Raw genomic sequence first — 19013 nt, forward strand, 5'->3', positions numbered from 1 at the left:
GATGTCCTGGTGAGACATGACATCTATCACACTCATCATTTACATTTGGATATATTTCAGACAATCTGGATTTGGAAAAATACACTTTATGTAAAACCTTAAATTGTTTGAGGCCAAGACGAGCACGAGATGTAGTGGAGTGTACTCTATCAATCGTCTCATCCCACCACTCCTGTGTAAATTCAACACCCATTTCCCATTCCCAAACAGATGTAGTTTTGTTGGTGAAGTGTTTGTCCAATGACATAATACACAGATAGATAGCAGAGAAATTACTACTTTCTGTCGCGGTAATCGAGTCAATATGCCATCCCAGGGTTGGCAAGGGGGTGGAGCAGGGAAGCCATAAAATTGGGAGGAGACACAATGCCTCATTTGAAGGTAACGGAAAAAGTGAGATGGAGGCAAAGAGTATTTAGAGACCAGGTTGGGATAACTAGAAAAATCTATTCACGAAAAGTCTTGGAAGGACTTAGTGCTTTCTCTCACTGGACAAGGAAAGATATTATCTATTAGGGAAGCGGGGAATAAGTGATTCTTATCCATAGGATCCATAGTAGACACAGAGGAGAATTTAAAATGCCGTCGAAACTGGTACCAAATCTTAAGAGTGGAAAGTACTGCAGGATTGCCAGTATAGCGAGAGGGGGATGCTGGGAGAGAAGAGCAGAGTATAAAGCATGAAGAGAAGCAGAAATACAAGAATGTGCTTCTAGGTGGCAGCATGGGGTATCTGGAGCATGTTGTCATGCAGGTGAAAGAGGACCCAAAAGCGACTTGGCGAAAACAGAGTCTTTAATCCAGTAAAGTAAATACAATCAAAAAACACAACTTTCACTCGAAATGACGAGGACAAACTGGAGACTCGATCTTGAACAGCAGGTGAACAGCAGGTTGCCTCGGGAAGGCACTTGAACCAGACAGACTCAGACACCTGCTCACCACGCAGCATCTGAGGAAAACACGACACGACAGGGCGATACACAAACACAGCACGGTGAATTCTAGACAAGGAACCGACAGGGCAGAAACGAATAACAAGGAGAGAAATAGGGACTCTAATCAGGGAAAAGGATCGGGAACAGGTGTGGGAAGACTAAATGATGATTAGGGGAATAGGAACAGCTGGGAGCAGGAACGGAACGATAGAGAGAAGAGAGAGCGAGAGAGTGAGAGAGGGAGGGGGAGAGAGAGGGATAGAAAGAGGGAAAGAACCTAATAAGACCAGCAGAGGGAAACGAATAGAATGGGAAGCACAGGGACAAGACAAGATAATAAATGACAAAACATGACAGTACCCCCCACTCACCGAGCGCCTCCTGGCGCACTCGAGGAGGAATCCTGGCGGCAACGGAGGAAATCATCAATGAGTGAACGGTCCAGCACGTCCCGAGACGGAACCCAACTCCTCTCCTCAGGACCGTAACCCTCCCAATCCACTAAGTATTGGTGACCCCGTCCCCGAGAACGCATGTCCATGATCTTATGTACCTTGTAAATAGGTGCGCTCTCGACAAGGACGGGAGGGGGAGGGAAGACGAACGGGGGTGCGAAGAAAGGGCTTAACACAGGAGACATGAAAGACAGGATGGACGCGACGAAGATGTCGCGGAAGAAGAAGCAGTCGCACAGCGACAGGATTGACGACCTGGGAGACACGGAACGGACCAATGAACCGCGGAGTCAACTTACGAGAAGCTGTCGTAAGAGGAAGGTTGCGAGTGGAAAGCCACACTCTCTGGCCGCAACAATACCTTGGACTCTTAATCCTGCGTTTATTGGCGGCTCTCACAGTCTGTGCCCTGTAACGGCAAAGTGCAGACCTCACCCTCCTCCAGGTGCGCTCACAACGTTGGACAAACGCTTGAGCGGAGGGAACGCTGGACTCGGCAAGCTGGGATGAGAACAGAGGAGGCTGGTAACCCAGACTACTCTGAAACGGAGATAACCCGGTAGCAGACGAAGGAAGCGAATTGTGAGCGTATTCTGCCCAGGGGAGCTGTTCTGCCCAAGACGCAGGGTTTCTGAAAGAAAGGCTGCGTAGTATGCGACCAATCGTCTGATTGGCCCCTCTGCTTGACCGTTAGACTGGGGATGAAACCCGGAAGAGAGACTGACGGACGCACCAATCAAACGACAGAACTCCCTCCAAAACTGTGACGTGAATTGCGGGCCTCTGTCTGAAACGGCGTCTAACGGGAGGCCATGAATTCTGAATACATTCTCGATAATGATTTGTGCCGTCTCCTTAGCGGAAGGAAGTTTAGCGAGGGGAATGAAATGTGCCGCCTTAGAGAACCTATCGACAACCGTAAGAATCACAGTCTTCCCCGCAGACAAAGGCAGACCAGTAATGAAGTCTAGGGCGATGTGAGACCATGGTCGAGAAGGAATGGGGAGCGGTCTGAGACGACCGGCAGGAGGAGAGTTACCCGACTTAGTCTGCGCGCAGTCCGAACAAGCAGCCACGAAACGGCGCGTGTCACGCTCCTGAGTCGGCCACCAAAAGCGCTGGCGAATAGACGCAAGAGTGCCTCGAACACCGGGATGACCAGCTAACTTGGCAGAGTGAGCCCACTGAAGAACAGCCAGACGAGTGGAAACAGGAACGAAAAGGAGGTTACTAGGACAAGCGCGGCGACGCAGTGTGCGTGAGTGCTTGCTTAACCTGTCTTTCAATTCCCCAGACTGTTAACCCGACAACACGCCCATAAGGAAGAATCCCCTCGGGATCAGTAGAAGCCACAGAAGAACTAAACAGACGGGATAAGGCATCAGGCTTGGTGTTCTTGCTACCCGGACGGTAAGAAATCACAAACTCGAAACGAGCGAAAAACAACGCCCAACGAGCTTGACGGGCATTAAGTCGTTTGGCAGAACGGATGTACTCAAGGTTCTTATGGTCTGTCCAAACGACAAAAGGAACGGTCGCCCCTCCAACCACTGTCGCCATTCGCCTAGGGCTAAGCGGATGGCGAGCAGTTCACGGTTACCCACATCATAGTTGCGCTCAGATGGCGACAGGCGATGAGAAAAATAAGCGCAAGGATGAACCTTATCGTCAGACTGGAAGCGCTGGGATAGAATGGCTCCCACGCCTACCTCTGAAGCGTCAACCTCGACAATGAATTGTCTAGTGACGTCAGGAGTAACGAGGATAGGAGCGGACGTAAAACGTTCTTTTAGAAGATCAAAAGCTCCCTGGGCGGAACCGGACCACTTAAAACACGTCTTGACAGAAGTAAGAGCTGTGAGAGGGGCAGCAACTTGACCGAAATTACGAATGAAACGCCGATAGAAATTAGCGAAACCTAAAAAGCGCTGCAACTCGACACGTGACCTTGGAACGGGCCAATCACTGACAGCTTGGACCTTAGCGGAATCCATCTGAATGCCTTCAGCGGAAATAACGGAACCGAGAAAAGTAACGGAGGAGACATGAAAAGAGCACTTCTCAGCCTTTACGTAGAGACAATTCTCTAAAAGGCGCTGTAGAACACGTCGAACGTGCTGAACATGAATCTCGAGTGACGGAGAAAAAATCAGGATATCGTCAAGATAGACAAAAACAAAGATGTTCAGCATGTCTCTCAGAACATCATTAACTAATGCCTGAAAAACAGCTGGCGCATTGGCGAGACCAAACGGCAGAACCCGGTACTCAAAATGCCCTAACGGAGTGTTAAACGCCGTTTTCCACTCGTCCCCCTCTCTGATGCGCACGAGATGGTAAGCGTTACGAAGGTCCAACTTAGTAAAGCACCTGGCTCCCTGCAGAATCTCGAAGGCTGATGACATAAGGGGAAGCGGATAACGATTCTTAACCGTTATGTCATTCAGCCCTCGATAATCCACGCAGGGGCGCAGAGTACCGTCCTTCTTCTTAACAAAAAAGAACCCCGCCCCGGCCGGAGAAGAAGAAGGCACTATGGTACCGGCGTCAAGAGACACAGACAAATAATCCTCGAGAGCCTTACGTTCGGGAGCCGACAGAGAGTATAGTCTACCCCGAGGAGGAGTGGTCCCCGGAAGGAGATCAATACTACAATCATACGACCGGTGAGGAGGAAGGGAGTTGGCTCGGGACCGACTGAAGACCGTGCGCAGATCATGATATTCCTCCGGCACTCCTGTCAAATCGCCAGGTTCCTCCTGAGAAGTAGGGACAGAAGAAACGGGAGGGATGGCAGACATTAAACACTTCACATGACAAGAAACGTTCCAGGATAGGATAGAATTACTAGACCAATTAATAGAAGGATTATGACATACTAGCCAGGGATGACCCAAAACAACAGGTGTAAACGGTGAACGGAAAATCAAAAAAGAAATAGTCTCACTGTGGTTACCAGATACTGTGAGGGTTAAAGGTAGTGTCTCAAATCTGATACTGGGAAGATGACTACCATCTAAGGCGAACATGGGCGTAGGCTTCTCTAACTCTCTGAAAGGAATGTCATGTTTCCGAACCCATGCTTCGTCCATGAAACAACCCTCAGCCCCAGAGTCTATCAAGGCACTACATGTAGCACCGAACCGGTCCAGCGTAGATGGACCGACAAAGTAGTACAGGATTTTGATGGAGAGACTTGAGTAGTTGCGCTCACCTGTAGCCCTCCGCTTACAGATGAGCTCTGGCTTTTACTGGACATGAATTAACAAAATGTCCAGCAACTCCGCAATAGAGGCACAGGCGGTTGGTGATCCTCCGTTCCCTCTCCTTAGTCGAGATGCGAATCCCTCCCAGCTGCATGGGCTCAGTCTCTGAGCCAGAGGAGGGAGATGGTTGCGATGCGGAGCAGGGAAACACCGTTGATGCGAGCTCTCTTCCACGAGCCCGGTGACGAAGATCTACCCGTCGTTCTATGCGGATGGCGAGAGCAATCAAAGAGTCCACATCTGAAGGAACCTCCCGGGAGAGAATCTCATCCTTAACCACTGCGTGGAGTCCCTCCAGAAAACGAGCGAGCAGCGCCGGCTCGTTCCACTCACTAGAGGCAGCAAGAGTGCGAAACTCAATAGAATAATCCGTTATGGACCGTTCACCTTGGCATAAGGAAGCCAGGGCCCTAGAAGCCTCCCTACCAAAAACTGAACGGTCAAAAACCCGAATCATCTCCTCTTTAAAGTTCTGGAACTTGTTAGAGCAATCAGCCCTTGCCTCCCAGATAGCTGTGCCCCATTCTCGAGCCCGGCCAGTAAGGAGTGAAATGACGTAAGCAACCCGAGCTCTCTCTCTAGAGTATGTGTTGGGTTGGAGAGAGAACACAATCTCACACTGCGTGAGAAAGGAGCGGCACTCAGTGGGCTGCCCGGAGTAGCAAGGTGGGTTATTAACCCTAGGTTCTGGAGGCTCGGCAGGCCAGGAAGTAACAGGTGGCACGAGACGTAGACTCTGGAACTGTCCAGAGAGGTCGGAAACCTGAGCGGCCAGGTTCTCCACGGCATGGCGAGCAGCAGACAATTCCTGCTCGTGTCTGCCGAGCATGGCTCCTTGGATCTCGACGGCAGTGTAACGAGCGTCTGAAGTCGCTGGGTCCATTCCTTGGTCGGTTCCTTCTGTCATGCAGGTGAAAGAGGACCCAAAAGCGACTTGGCGAAAACAGAGTCTTTAATCCAGTAAAGTAAATACAATCAAAAAACACAACTTTCACTCGAAATGACGAGGACAAACTGGAGACTCGATCTTGAACAGCAGGTGAACAGCAGGTTGCCTCGGGAAGGCACTTGAACCAGACAGACTCAGACACCTGCTCACCACGCAGCATCTGAGGAAAACACGACACGACAGGGCGATACACAAACACAGCACGGTGAATTCTAGACAAGGAACCGACAGGGCAGAAACGAATAACAAGGAGAGAAATAGGGACTCTAATCAGGGAAAAGGATCGGGAACAGGTGTGGGAAGACTAAATGATGATTAGGGGAATAGGAACAGCTGGGAGCAGGAACGGAACGATAGAGAGAAGAGAGAGCGAGAGAGTGAGAGAGGGAGGGGGAGAGAGAGGGATAGAAAGAGGGAAAGAACCTAATAAGACCAGCAGAGGGAAACGAATAGAATGGGAAGCACAGGGACAAGACAAGATAATAAATGACAAAACATGACACATGTAACCAGAATAGCAATTTCTGAAAGTAGGCTGCCCAGTAAGAGTGTAAAATGTTAGGTAGTGCAAGCCCTCCACTAAACTTGCATCTCTGAAGTAAAGATCTCCTGACTCTGGGTACCTTTCCTCCCCAGATAAATGTCGTAACTAAATGTGGTAAACTTAAACAAATAAAAAATAAACTTTGATAAAAACAATGGAATCATTTGAAATAGATAAAGGAATTTGGGTAAATCCTTTTTACAGCATTAATCCTTCCTATATGTGATAGTGGTAAGCTACTCCATCTCTGAAAATCAGATTTCATTTGCGTAAGGAAGGGAGAAAAGTTTGCAGAAAAAAGAGCATGTAATGAACGAGTTACGTTCACTCCAAGGAACTTGAAACCATAGTGACTTAGCTGAAAAGCTGTAGCGCTGCTGGATTGATTTGAAAGCACTCACTGTTCTGGAGATTCAGCTTGTAACCCGGAGAAAGAGCCAAAGTTCTCCAGAATTGAAAGGATAGAAGGTAAACAGGTTACAGGGTTATTTACAAAGAGAAACTAATCATCTGCATATAATGATAACCTATGTTCAACTGCTTCCTGTATTACATATTGTAAAGAGGAGGATGCCCGTGAAGCTACTGAAAGGGGCTCAATGGCGACAGCAAATAACTAAGAGGAAGATGGGCAGCCTTGGCGTGTCCCACGTTCCAGGGCAAAATAATCTGTACAGGTGTCATTGGTACCGACAAGAGATGGATCCATGAGCTAAATTTGTCCCCAAATCCAATTTTTAAAGAAAGCAAATAGGTACTATCATTCAATTCTGTCGAATTCCTTCTCTGCGTCTAGGGAGATCGCCACCTCAGGGAAGTTGAACATTTGTTTTGAATAAATTATGTAAAACAGTGTCCGAAAATTTAAAAAATGAATATCTGTCCTTTATAAAAACCGGTTTGTTCCTGTGATATGAGTCCTGGTAAGACTACTTCCAGACGCCTCGCTTTCACCTTCTCAAGCACCTTTACATCCACATTAAGGAGGCTTGGGAGCCTAAATGAAGAACAGGAAGAACAGGGTCTTTCCCCTTCTTAAGGAGAAGGACTATTGAAGCCTGTGTTAGGTGGCAGTGAGCCACGTTCAAGTGACTCGTTATACATAGATAAAAGTAAAGGGGCTAACTTGGTAAGGAATTTCTTAAAGAACTCAGTTGGAAACCCATCCGTTCCTGAAGCTTTGCTGCTCTGCATTGGCTTGATAGACTGAATAACTTCTTCAAGGCTGAGAGGTGAATATTGTTCATCTGCAGTTTCAGCCTCAACTCTGGGAGTCTCCAGTTCACCCAAAAATGTAGTCATATTGGCAGTATCTGAAATGTAGACGTATACAGGGAGGTGTAGAAAGATTTGAAGGTGTCATTTATCCCCGTAAGGTCAGAAATCAAGTTATGAGAGGAGTCTTTAATTTGGTGAATCAGACGGGTAGTAGCGCTGCATTTTATTTGGTGTGCAAGCAGACAACTTGCTCTGTCGCCATGTCCATAGAAGATATCACGTGAATGCAGTAGTAATCATTCTACATCTGTAGTGAACAAGAGATTGAATTCCTGATTGTAAGTTCAAGCGTTGCTTATATAGCTCTGGGGATGGTGTCAGGGCATATCGATGGTCTAAGTCAAGGATGACTTTAATGAGATGTTCTATCTAGTTTAACTTTACGAGTTTTGTTTAAATGAGAAGAATAAGAAATGTTTTCTCCTCTAAGATAGACCTTAAGTGATTCCCATAAGAGAAAATGAGAGGTTGAGCTTGTCTGATTGGAAAAGTGAGAATTTTTTTTTTTTTTTTTTTTTTACCTTTATTTAACCAGGCAAGTCAGTTAAGAAAACATTCTTATTTTCAATGATGGCCTGGGAACAGTGGGTTAACTGCCTGTTCAGGGGCAGAACAACAGATTTGTACCTTGTCAGCTCGGGGGTTTGAACTCACAACCTTCCGGTTACTATTCCAACGCTCTAGCCACTAGGCTACGCTGCCACCCCAAATTGATCAATAGAAGTGGAGATAACGTTACAGAAGTCTGCATCAGACAGGAGAAGGGAACCGAAGTTTGTCCTGACAGGACTAGGTTGAGGCTAAAGGTCTATGGTCAGAAATTACAATGGATAAATATTCAGAAGAGGTGACATTTGGGTGTAACTTATGATCAATAAAGAAATAGTCAATATGAGAAAAAGAATGGTGTACATGTGAAAAGAAAGAATAATCTCTTGCCTGGGGATTCTGAAACCTACAGGGATCTGTACACCCATTCTATAATAATAAATAATAATATATGCCATTTAGCAGACGCTTTTATCCAAAGCGACTTACAGTCATGTGTGCATACAGTCTACTTATGGGTGGTCCCGGGGATCGAACCCACTACCCTGGCGTTACAAGCGCCATGCTCTACCAACTGAGGACCACATTCTGAACCATAACATCTGAGAAGGACTTTGACATAGCAGAAGGAGACATAGTTCTGGGGTTGGAGCGGTCTAAAGCCACTCTAATAACACAATTCAGATCCCCGCCAAATATCAACCCATTGTAAATTCAACATCATCAAAATTTGGAGCATATATATTGACCACTACTACAGGTGTTTGCCAAATGGTGCCAGTTATGATTAAATATCTCCCAATACTGCCTGAAATAACATTAGTAGTAGAGAAATGTATTATTTTACTAACCAAAATTGCAACACTTCTGGCTTTGGAGTTAAAGTCTGAGTGGAAAACCTGACAGAACCTGGAGTTTTGTAGCCTTGAATGATCTTTAATGCATAAATGGGTCACTTGTAAAAAATACCTTTTAGGTTTTTCAAATGGGAGAAAACTCTTGACAGGATTATTCATTGCCTTAATATTCAAGGATAAAACATTCTAGGATTAGGCCTACCTATTCCAATATTACTATTATTAGCGTTGTTAGCCATCTAAAATATTGAAAGGAAAAAGGTGTGAAAACAAACCAAGTATTTGCAAAAATAACAGAGAAAACTGATGAAAAAAGCTAAAAAATAATAATAATTGAAAGGGCCAAAAAAGGTCACTCCCCCTCCCACCAAAATCCGAAGTCTCCATCCCCAGCGAATAGAGACAGCAGATTGATGTTTGCGCAGCTTCAGTACATATAAACAGAAACCCTTCCTTTCCTAACGCGGAGAGGCTCCATAGCACGAGTGGTGAAACACATTTGAAAATAAATTCACAAAATGGTAAAGTAGGTCAACAGATAACCAAAACAAGGTCAGAAAACCCCATAACAGTAAAACAAAACCGTCCTGACTCGGGGAGTCTTCAATCAGTGCAACATGTGCAATGTCTCGTAAGGATGGCCAAATAAGTGTCCCGCAGTATGTTGCCCTTTTACAAAAAAGAAAAGGGGCAGTGTGTCTGTACATGTACAAATGATCAATGGGGTGTAATAAAGTGGTGAAAAGACCTTCAGTAAGTATCTATATTAAAAATCTAGGAAAGCTCTGCAAAAGCCTGGAATTGTAGCTATGCATTGCTACGCTAGCCATCTAGACAAATAAAAAGGACCTCCCAAACGTGTAGCTTAAATAACAACCACACAAGACAGTATTAGTCATTTTTATCAGGGTTCAATAGTGTTTCTGCAGAGTAGAAAATGAATGGCAACAGGGGGAAAATGTCCCTGCAATAAAAATCAAAACATACCTTCGACTTGGAGGGTAGGCTAGGTTATGCATGCTAACTGGCAAAAGAGTAGGTCATAGATCCAAGGAACGGCTCAGAAGTGACTGTCGAACCGACACTGGGCATCCTCGTAGGAGTCGAACTGTAGCTTGTCGTCTCCGCCCACTGGGGAGGGGCCAAGGGGCTCTGTTCAGCTTCAGGGGTGATGGAACTATGGCAGGACCAGCACCTCCACAAAGAAGTCTGACATGAACTTAACTGAGTCCCCTCCAAGTTTCTCTGGTATACCAATAACCCAAAGATTGCAATGGCGAGAAAGGGATTCCAGGTCATCAGTCTTGTCAATCAGCTTTTGGTTTTCGGAGCTCAGACGGGTGACCATTTTCTCAAGGGCTACTATGCGGTCACTGTAGTCACACAGGTCATGTTCAAAGCTGCCAAGTCGTTCATCTGCAGTGGCTCGGACACCATCCAGGACGGTGGAGAAGCGGGGCCAGAGCAGCATCAATGGCAGTTTTGAGCTGGGTGGCAATGGTAGCTGTAATTTCTGAGACCAGAACCGTATGGAGGTTCTGACGATCTGTGTGGAGTGTGACCACATGAGAATCCGTAACTGTTGGACTGGAGTCTGCGCCATTACTATTCACGTTTGCCATCACGGTTGAAACGTTAGTTACAGGTCTTCTGCTCCTCAGATCGTGTGACATTTGAATCAAAAAGGGAATTTACGAACTCATCAATCAAATCTGATATTTAAGAAAGTTGAATGCAAAGTAAAAATGTGGCAAATTTAACTAATGCGTACAAGCCTCATCCACAAACTTCTTCTCCACTCACATTTTTCTCAACCCCTCACTTTTTACTTCTGTCTGTCTTTCTTTCTTTCTGTCCAGTCCCTGTACCTGATTCGTCAGGAGATGACGGTATCCCAGAAGCAGCTGGGAGAATTCTGTGAGGCCCTGAAGCAGTACCTGAAGAATGTCTCTGCTGAAAGAGACTGCTTCCAGTGAGTCCACCTATTTAACTTTATCTGTGTATCTTTCATTATCCATCTCACACAATACCTTTCATGACCATTTGTCCACTGTGCGTGTTTTTCTACCTGGCTGATGTATTCACAACCTAACTGGTTATCTACCAGTGGAGGCTCTTCAGAGGAGGAAGGGGAGGACCAACCTCCTCAGTGAATTTCATTTTTTTTTTAAGTACAACATTGAAAAAGTTATCCTTTTTAGATTAAACTATACTAAATATATTCACGTCACCAAATAATTGACTAAAACACACTGTTTTGCAATGAAGGTCTTCAGTAGTCTCAACAGCACTCTGTCGGGTAGCACCATGGTTTAGCCGGAGGACAGCAAGCTTCCTTCCTCCTCTTGGTACATTGACTTCAATACAAAACCTAGGAGGCTCTTGGTTCTCACCACCTTCCATAGACTTACACAGTAATTATGACAACTTCCGGAGGACGTCCTCCAACCTTTCAGAGCTCTTGCAGCATGAACTGACATGTTGTCCACCCAATCAAAGGATCAGAGAATGAATTTAGTACTGAAAGCATAAGCACAGCTAGCTAGCACTGCAGTGCATACAATGTGGTGAGTAGTTGACTCAAAGACAATAGTTGAATAAATGGGTTTATTCAAGAATGAAGGAGAAGCAAGAGAGAGAGAGAGTAATTTTTTTCCACTTTCAGTTTCACTTACTTAGATAGAAAATGCAGCTGGCTAGTTTAGTTACTCAAACACCCGGCTTAAACAGAGGGATGCTATGTTAGCTAGATGGCTGTGACTATCCAACACAACACTGGAACTCTTCCAAGTCAAGGTAAGCTTTTGGATTTATTCATTTATTGCCGGTGTAGTAGCTTAGTGACTATACACTGTAACGTTACTGCATGATTGTAGCAGGTTTACTAACACATTAGTTCTATTAGCTATGTTGACTAGGAAGTTACTTTAGATAATATGTAGGCTGTGTGTAGCGGTTATGACATGGTTTGGCTAGAAAAAATATTTTTTGCCTGGTCACAAACAGATGATGTGTTGTTCATTGAAGTCCACAAACGAAGGGAAAAGGCATATTTGTCCAATAGAAACTCTTGTTTGCCACTGATGAATGATTACCCCCTAGATAAGCTAGATGCAAGCAAGAGTGTGCAAGGCAATATTGAATGTGTCACTGTGTCATGCAGGTGAAAGAGGACCCAAAAGCGACTTGGCGAAAACAGAGTCTTTAATCCAGTAAAGTAAATACAATCAAAAAACACAACTTTCACTCGAAATGACGAGGACAAACTGGAGACTCGATCTTGAACAGCAGGTGAACAGCAGGTTGCCTCGGGAAGGCACTTGAACCAAACAGACTCAGACACCTGCTCACCACGCAGCATCTGAGGAAAACACGACACGACAGGGCGATACACAAACACAGCACGGTGAATTCTAGACAAGGAACCGACAGGGCAGAAACGAATAACAAGGAGAGAAATAGGGACTCTAATCAGGGAAAAGGATCGGGAACAGGTGTGGGAAGACTAAATGATTGATTAGGGGAATAGGAACAGCTGGGAGCAGGAACGGAACGATAGAGAGAAGAGAGAGCGGGAGAGTGAGAGAGGGGAGGGGAGAGAGAGGGATAGAAAGAGGGAAAGAACCTAATAAGACCAGCAGAGGGAAACGAATAGAAGGAGAAGAACAGGGACAAGGCATGATAATCAATGACAAAACATGACAGTACCCCCCACTCACCGAGCGCCTCCTGGCGCACTCGAGGAGGAATCCTGGCGGCAACGGAGGAAATCATCAATGAGTGAACGGTCCAGCACGTCCCGAGACGGAACCCAACTCCTCTCCTCAGGACCGTAACCCTCCCAATCCACTAAGTATTGGTGACCCCGTCCCCGAGAACGCATGTCCATGATCTTATGTACCTTGTAAATAGGTGCGCTCTCGACAAGGACGGGAGGGGGGAGGGAAGACGAACGGGAGTGCGAAGAAAGGGCTTGACACAGGAGACATGGAAGACAGGATGGACGCGACGAAGATGTCGCGGAAGAAGCAGTCGCACAGCGACAGGATTGACGACCTGGGAGACACGGAACGGACCAATGAACCGCGGAGTCAACTTACGAGAAGCTGTCGTAAGAGGAAGGTTGCGAGTGGAAAGCCACACTCTCTGGCCGCAACAATACCTTGGACTCTTAATCCTGCGTTTATTGGCGGCTCTCACAGTCTGTGCCCTGTAACGGCAAAGTGCAGACCTCACCCTCCTCCAGGTGCGCTCACAACGTTGGACAAACGCTTGAGCGGAGGGAACGCTGGACTCGGCAAGCTGGGATGAGAACAGAGGAGGCTGGTAACCCAGACTACTCTGAAACGGAGATAACCCGGTAGCAGACGAAGGAAGCGAATTGTGAGCGTATTCTGCCCAGGGGAGCTGTTCTGCCCAAGACGCAGGGTTTCTGAAAGAAAGGCTGCGTAGTATGCGACCAATCGTCTGATTGGCCCTCTCTGCTTGACCGTTAGACTGGGGATGAAACCCGGAAGAGAGACTGACGGACGCACCAATCAAACGACAGAACTCCCTCCAAAACTGTGACGTGAATTGCGGGCCTCTGTCTGAAACGGCGTCTAACGGGAGGCCATGAATTCTGAATACATTCTCGATAATGATTTGTGCCGTCTCCTTAGCGGAAGGAAGTTTAGCGAGGGGAATGAAATGTGCCGCCTTAGAGAACCTATCGACAACCGTAAGAATCACAGTCTTCCCCGCAGACAAAGGCAGACCGGTAATGAAGTCTAGGGCGATGTGAGACCATGGTCGAGAAGGAATGGGGAGCGGTCTGAGACGACCGGCAGGAGGAGAGTTACCCGACTTAGTCTGCGCGCAGTCCGAACAAGCAGCCACGAAACGGCGCGTGTCACGCTCCTGAGTCGGCCACCAAAAGCGCTGGCGAATAGACGCAAGAGTGCCTCGAACACCGGGATGACCAGCTAACTTGGCAGAGTGAGCCCACTGAAGAACAGCCAGACGAGTGGAAACAGGAACGAAAAGGAGGTTACTAGGACAAGCGCACGGCGACGCAGTGTGCGTGAGTGCTTGCTTAACCTGTCTTTCAATTCCCCAGACTGTTAACCCGACAACACGCCCATAAGGAAGAATCCCCTCGGGATCAGTAGAAGCCACAGAAGAACTAAACAGACGGGATAAGGCATCAGGCTTGGTGTTCTTGCTACCCGGACGGTAAGAAATCACAAACTCGAAACGAGCGAAAAACAACGGCCAACGAGCTTGACGGGCATTAAGTCGTTTGGCAGAACGGATGTACTCAAGGTTCTTATGGTCTGTCCAAACGACAAAAGGAACGGTCGCCCCCTCCAACCACTGTCGCCATTCGCCTAGGGCTAAGCGGATGGCGAGCAGTTCACGGTTACCCACATCATAGTTGCGCTCAGATGGCGACAGGCGATGAGAAAAATAAGCGCAAGGATGAACCTTATCGTCAGACTGGAAGCGCTGGGATAGAATGGCTCCCACGCCTACCTCTGAAGCGTCAACCTCGACAATGAATTGTCTAGTGACGTCAGGAGTAACGAGGATAGGAGCGGACGTAAAACGTTCTTTTAGAAGATCAAAAGCTCCCTGGGCGGAACCGGACCACTTAAAACACGTCTTGACAGAAGTAAGAGCTGTGAGAGGGGCAGCAACTTGACCGAAATTACGAATGAAACGCCGATAGAAATTAGCGAAACCTAAAAAGCGCTGCAACTCGACACGTGACCTTGGAACGGGCCAATCACTGACAGCTTGGACCTTAGCGGAATCCATCTGAATGCCTTCAGCGGAAATAACGGAACCGAGAAAAGTAACGGAGGAGACATGAAAAGAGCACTTCTCAGCCTTTACGTAGAGACAATTCTCTAAAAGGCGCTGTAGAACACGTCGAACGTGCTGAACATGAATCTCGAGTGACGGAGAAAAAATCAGGATATCGTCAAGATAGACAAAAACAAAGATGTTCAGCATGTCTCTCAGAACATCATTAACTAATGCCTGAAAAACAGCTGGCGCATTGGCGAGACCAAACGGCAGAACCCGGTACTCAAAATGCCCTAACGGAGTGTTAAACGCCGTTTTCCACTCGTCCCCCTCTCTGATGCGCACGAGATGGTAAGCGTTACGAAGGTCCAACTTAGTAAAGCACCTGGCTCCCTGCAGAATCTCGAAGGCTGATGACATAAGGGGAAGCGGATAACGATTCTTAACCGTTATGTCATTCAGCCCTCGATAATCCACGCAGGGGCGCAGAGTACCGTCCTTCTTCTTAACAAAAAGAACCCCGCCCCGGCCGGAGAGGAAGAAGGCACTATGGTACCGGCGTCAAGAGACACAGACAAATAATCCTCGAGAGCCTTACGTTCGGGAGCCGACAGAGAGTATAGTCTACCCCGAGGAGGAGTGGTCCCCGGAAGGAGATCAATACTACAATCATACGACCGGTGAGGAGGAAGGGAGTTGGCTCGGGACCGACTGAAGACCGTGCGCAGATCATGATATTCCTCCGGCACTCCTGTCAAATCGCCAGGTTCCTCCTGAGAAGTAGGGACAGAAGAAACGGGAGGGATGGCAGACATTAAACACTTCACATGACAAGAAACGTTCCAGGATAGGATAGAATTACTAGACCAATTAATAGAAGGATTATGACATACTAGCCAGGGATGACCCAAAACAACAGGTGTAAACGGTGAACGAAAAATCAAAAAAGAAATAGTCTCACTGTGGTTACCAGATACTGTGAGGGTTAAAGGTAGTGTCTCAAATCTGATACTGGGAAGATGACTACCATCTAAGGCGAACATGGGCGTAGGCTTCTCTAACTCTCTGAAAGGAATGTCATGTTTCCGAACCCATGCTTCGTCCATGAAACAGCCCTCAGCCCCAGAGTCTATCAAGGCACTACATGTAGCACCCGAACCGGTCCAGCGTAGATGGACCGACAAAGTAGTACAGGATTTTGATGGAGAGACTTGAGTAGTTGCGCTCACCTGTAGCCCTCCGCTTACAGATGAGCTCTGGCTTTTACTGGACATGAATTAACAAAATGTCCAGCAACTCCGCAATAGAGGCACAGGCGGTTGGTGATCCTCCGTTCCCTCTCCTTAGTCGAGATGCGAATCCCTCCCAGCTGCATGGGCTCAGTCTCTGAGCCAGAGGAGGGAGATGGTTGCGATGCGGAGCAGGGAAACACCGTTGATGCGAGCTCTCTTCCACGAGCCCGGTGACGAAGATCTACCCGTCGTTCTATGCGGATGGCGAGAGCAATCAAAGAGTCCACATCTGAAGGAACCTCCCGGGAGAGAATCTCATCCTTAACCACTGCGTGGAGTCCCTCCAGAAAACGAGCGAGCAGCGCCGGCTCGTTCCACTCACTAGAGGCAGCAAGAGTGCGAAACTCAATAGAATAATCCGTTATGGACCGTTCACCTTGGCATAGGGAAGCCAGGGCCCTAGAAGCCTCCCTACCAAAAACTGAACGGTCAAAAACCCGAATCATCTCCTCTTTAAAGTTCTGGTACTTGTTAGAGCAATCAGCCCTTGCCTCCCAGATAGCTGTGCCCCATTCTCGAGCCCGGCCAGTAAGGAGTGAAATGACGTAAGCAACCCGAGCTCTCTCTCTAGAGTATGTGTTGGGTTGGAGAGAGAACACAATCTCACACTGCGTGAGAAAGGAGCGGCACTCAGTGGGCTGCCCGGAGTAGCAAGGTGGGTTATTAACCCTAGGTTCTGGAGGCTCGGCAGGCCAGGAAGTAACAGGTGGCACGAGACGAAGACTCTGGAACTGTCCAGAGAGGTCGGAAACCTGAGCGGCCAGGTTCTCCACAGCATGGCGAGCAGCAGACAATTCCTGCTCGTGTCTGCCGAGCATGGCTCCTTGGATCTCGACGGCAGTGTAACGAGCGTCTGAAGTCGCTGGGTCCATTCCTTGGTCGGTTCCTTCTGTCATGCAGGTGAAAGAGGACCCAAAAGCGACTTGGCGAAAACAGAGTCTTTAATCCAGTAAAGTAAATACAATCAAAAAACACAACTTTCACTCGAAATGACGAGGACAAACTGGAGACTCGATCTTGAACAGCAGGTGAACAGCAGGTTGCCTCGGGAAGGCACTTGAACCAAACAGACTCAGACACCTGCTCACCACGCAGCATCTGAGGAAAACACGACACGACAGGGCGATACACAAACACAGCACGGTGAATTCTAGACAAGGAACCGACAGGGCAGAAACGAATAACAAGGAGAGAAATAGGGACTCTAATCAGGGAAAAGGATCGGGAACAGGTGTGGGAAGACTAAATGATTGATTAGGGGAATAGGAACAGCTGGGAGCAGGAACGGAACGATAGAGAGAAGAGAGAGCGGGAGAGTGAGAGAGGGAGGGGGAGAGAGAGGGATAGAAAGAGGGAAAGAACCTAATAAGACCAGCAGAGGGAAACGAATAGAAGGAGAAGAACAGGGACAAGGCATGATAATCAATGACAAAACATGACACACTGTCCGTCATCAAATTTTTATCTCGACCTGTGTGCACTTACGTTGTAAACTTCATTCTTAGGCTAGGTTGTAGCAACCTCGTGCTGGGTATAGGGCAAATTGTTGTGTCATGACGTAGCCTAAACCTATCGATGTTACATTGAACTGGGTGAATGGAATATGCATGACAGTCATCCAACATGCTGTAATAGAAATAAGGTCATGCTCATGAAAAACAAATGGTCCTCCCTCATCATAAACAGCACTGATTGCCATCTACTGACCATGCTCAAGTACTTTACCAATCTTCAATATACAGCTTAATATTGTGAGACAGATGACCTGACAGAAGCCTTTTCAAAACTCAAATACACTACAAGTTTTAAAAGTAAAGTACTACTGCAACAGGGTGATCAAGATCCTACATCTGTAATGCTTATTTTGTCACAATGCTCCGCAAGGTACTAATCTCATCACAAGGTATAATGGCAGGAAGGCTCGGGGAGGAAACTCAGAGGGAGCATGAATAGATATTAGAAAATAATGGACAAATAAGTCCACATTGCAGATAGAGAGAGACAGAGTGCCTCTGAGTGCTGGTGTGTACAGGTTATGGATGGTTGAGGGAGCCTCTGGCAGAGAAAGGATGTGCTGGGGACTGAAGAGGCAATCAGACTGGATAAACCTGTTTAACACGCTGTTGTCCTCTGCCTCTCCACAACCATCATCAACCAGGAGGAATCTCCATGTGACAAGGGACAATGAACTGGAAAATAGGGCTGAGCAGATTAGAGAAACCTGGACAGAGCCTCTCAGTTCGTCTTGCTCTGAGCTGAGGTAATGTACGGCAGCCTACTGCACAACCTCCAGTATGCTTTAGAGCACTGCTGTCATAGCAAGGAAAGAGCTGATTTGTAGAGAAGATGACATGTATATCCACTATTACTGCTGCTGCATGTAGCACAAATGTATCTTCTTTCCTATCAATGTAGCAGCAGATTATCATGCCCGGGGTGTGTAAGACTCAGTTCAAAAGGACAAGTTCCTCTACAGTCGGTTTCAGAGCGACTCCCTGGAGCCAAGTCCAGAAAATAGGCTGGCTACTGTCATCAGCATTTTGTAGTCTCATCATAATATACTTAGGGATGGTAAATAATTGATCACTGAGGAATAGGGCTCTGACTCTGTACTGTGAATAGACTGTTTTCTTTCTCTCTCTCATTCTCACATTACCACTATTTAAGTCTGAAACGTTATTTTCCTCCCTCATGTCTCTACTATTGGTTCCTATAAGTGCTTCTACATGGTACTAATACATCCTGCAAATGATGCCATAAGAATATGTCCTCCTTTTTAAGTCCTTGAATTTACACACACACACAAACAACCCACAGACAAACACACAAACATTGACAAAGTTATGGGAAGGAAGCACACGTGTGGATGCACAAACACACAATCAAACACCCTCCCCTTGTGCGCATCTTTCTTTTAGATGGACACACATTGACTTGGACATGGGTTTTTTTGGGGTTTGAAGAATGTGATTGTGGAGCCTCGCACAGCAGCGGCCCGTCAAATAAAACAACGCAGTGGTCTGATCTAGATGTAACCTCAGACAGAGAGCTGTCAGCTGTAATAGAAGCATTCAGCAGGTCAATAAGATGTGTCA

At 46.9% G+C, this 19013-nt stretch overlaps 1 protein-coding gene across 2 annotated transcripts in view; it reads left to right on the forward strand.

Annotated features, from left to right (window-relative positions):
* The window catches only part of LOC124037007 (N-terminal EF-hand calcium-binding protein 2-like), a 178083-nt gene that overhangs the window by 154649 nt on the left and 4421 nt on the right, over window positions 1-19013 (forward strand). For both annotated transcript variants that reach the window (XM_046351628.1, XM_046351636.1), the window contains one exon: window positions 10696-10808. In XM_046351628.1, coding sequence (XP_046207584.1) covers window positions 10696-10808 — 113 coding nt within the window. The remainder of the gene's footprint in view (window positions 1-10695; window positions 10809-19013) is intronic.

This window comes from Oncorhynchus gorbuscha, linkage group LG01 (genome assembly GCF_021184085.1).
Source record: "Oncorhynchus gorbuscha isolate QuinsamMale2020 ecotype Even-year linkage group LG01, OgorEven_v1.0, whole genome shotgun sequence".
Taxonomy (NCBI): domain Eukaryota; kingdom Metazoa; phylum Chordata; class Actinopteri; order Salmoniformes; family Salmonidae; genus Oncorhynchus; species Oncorhynchus gorbuscha.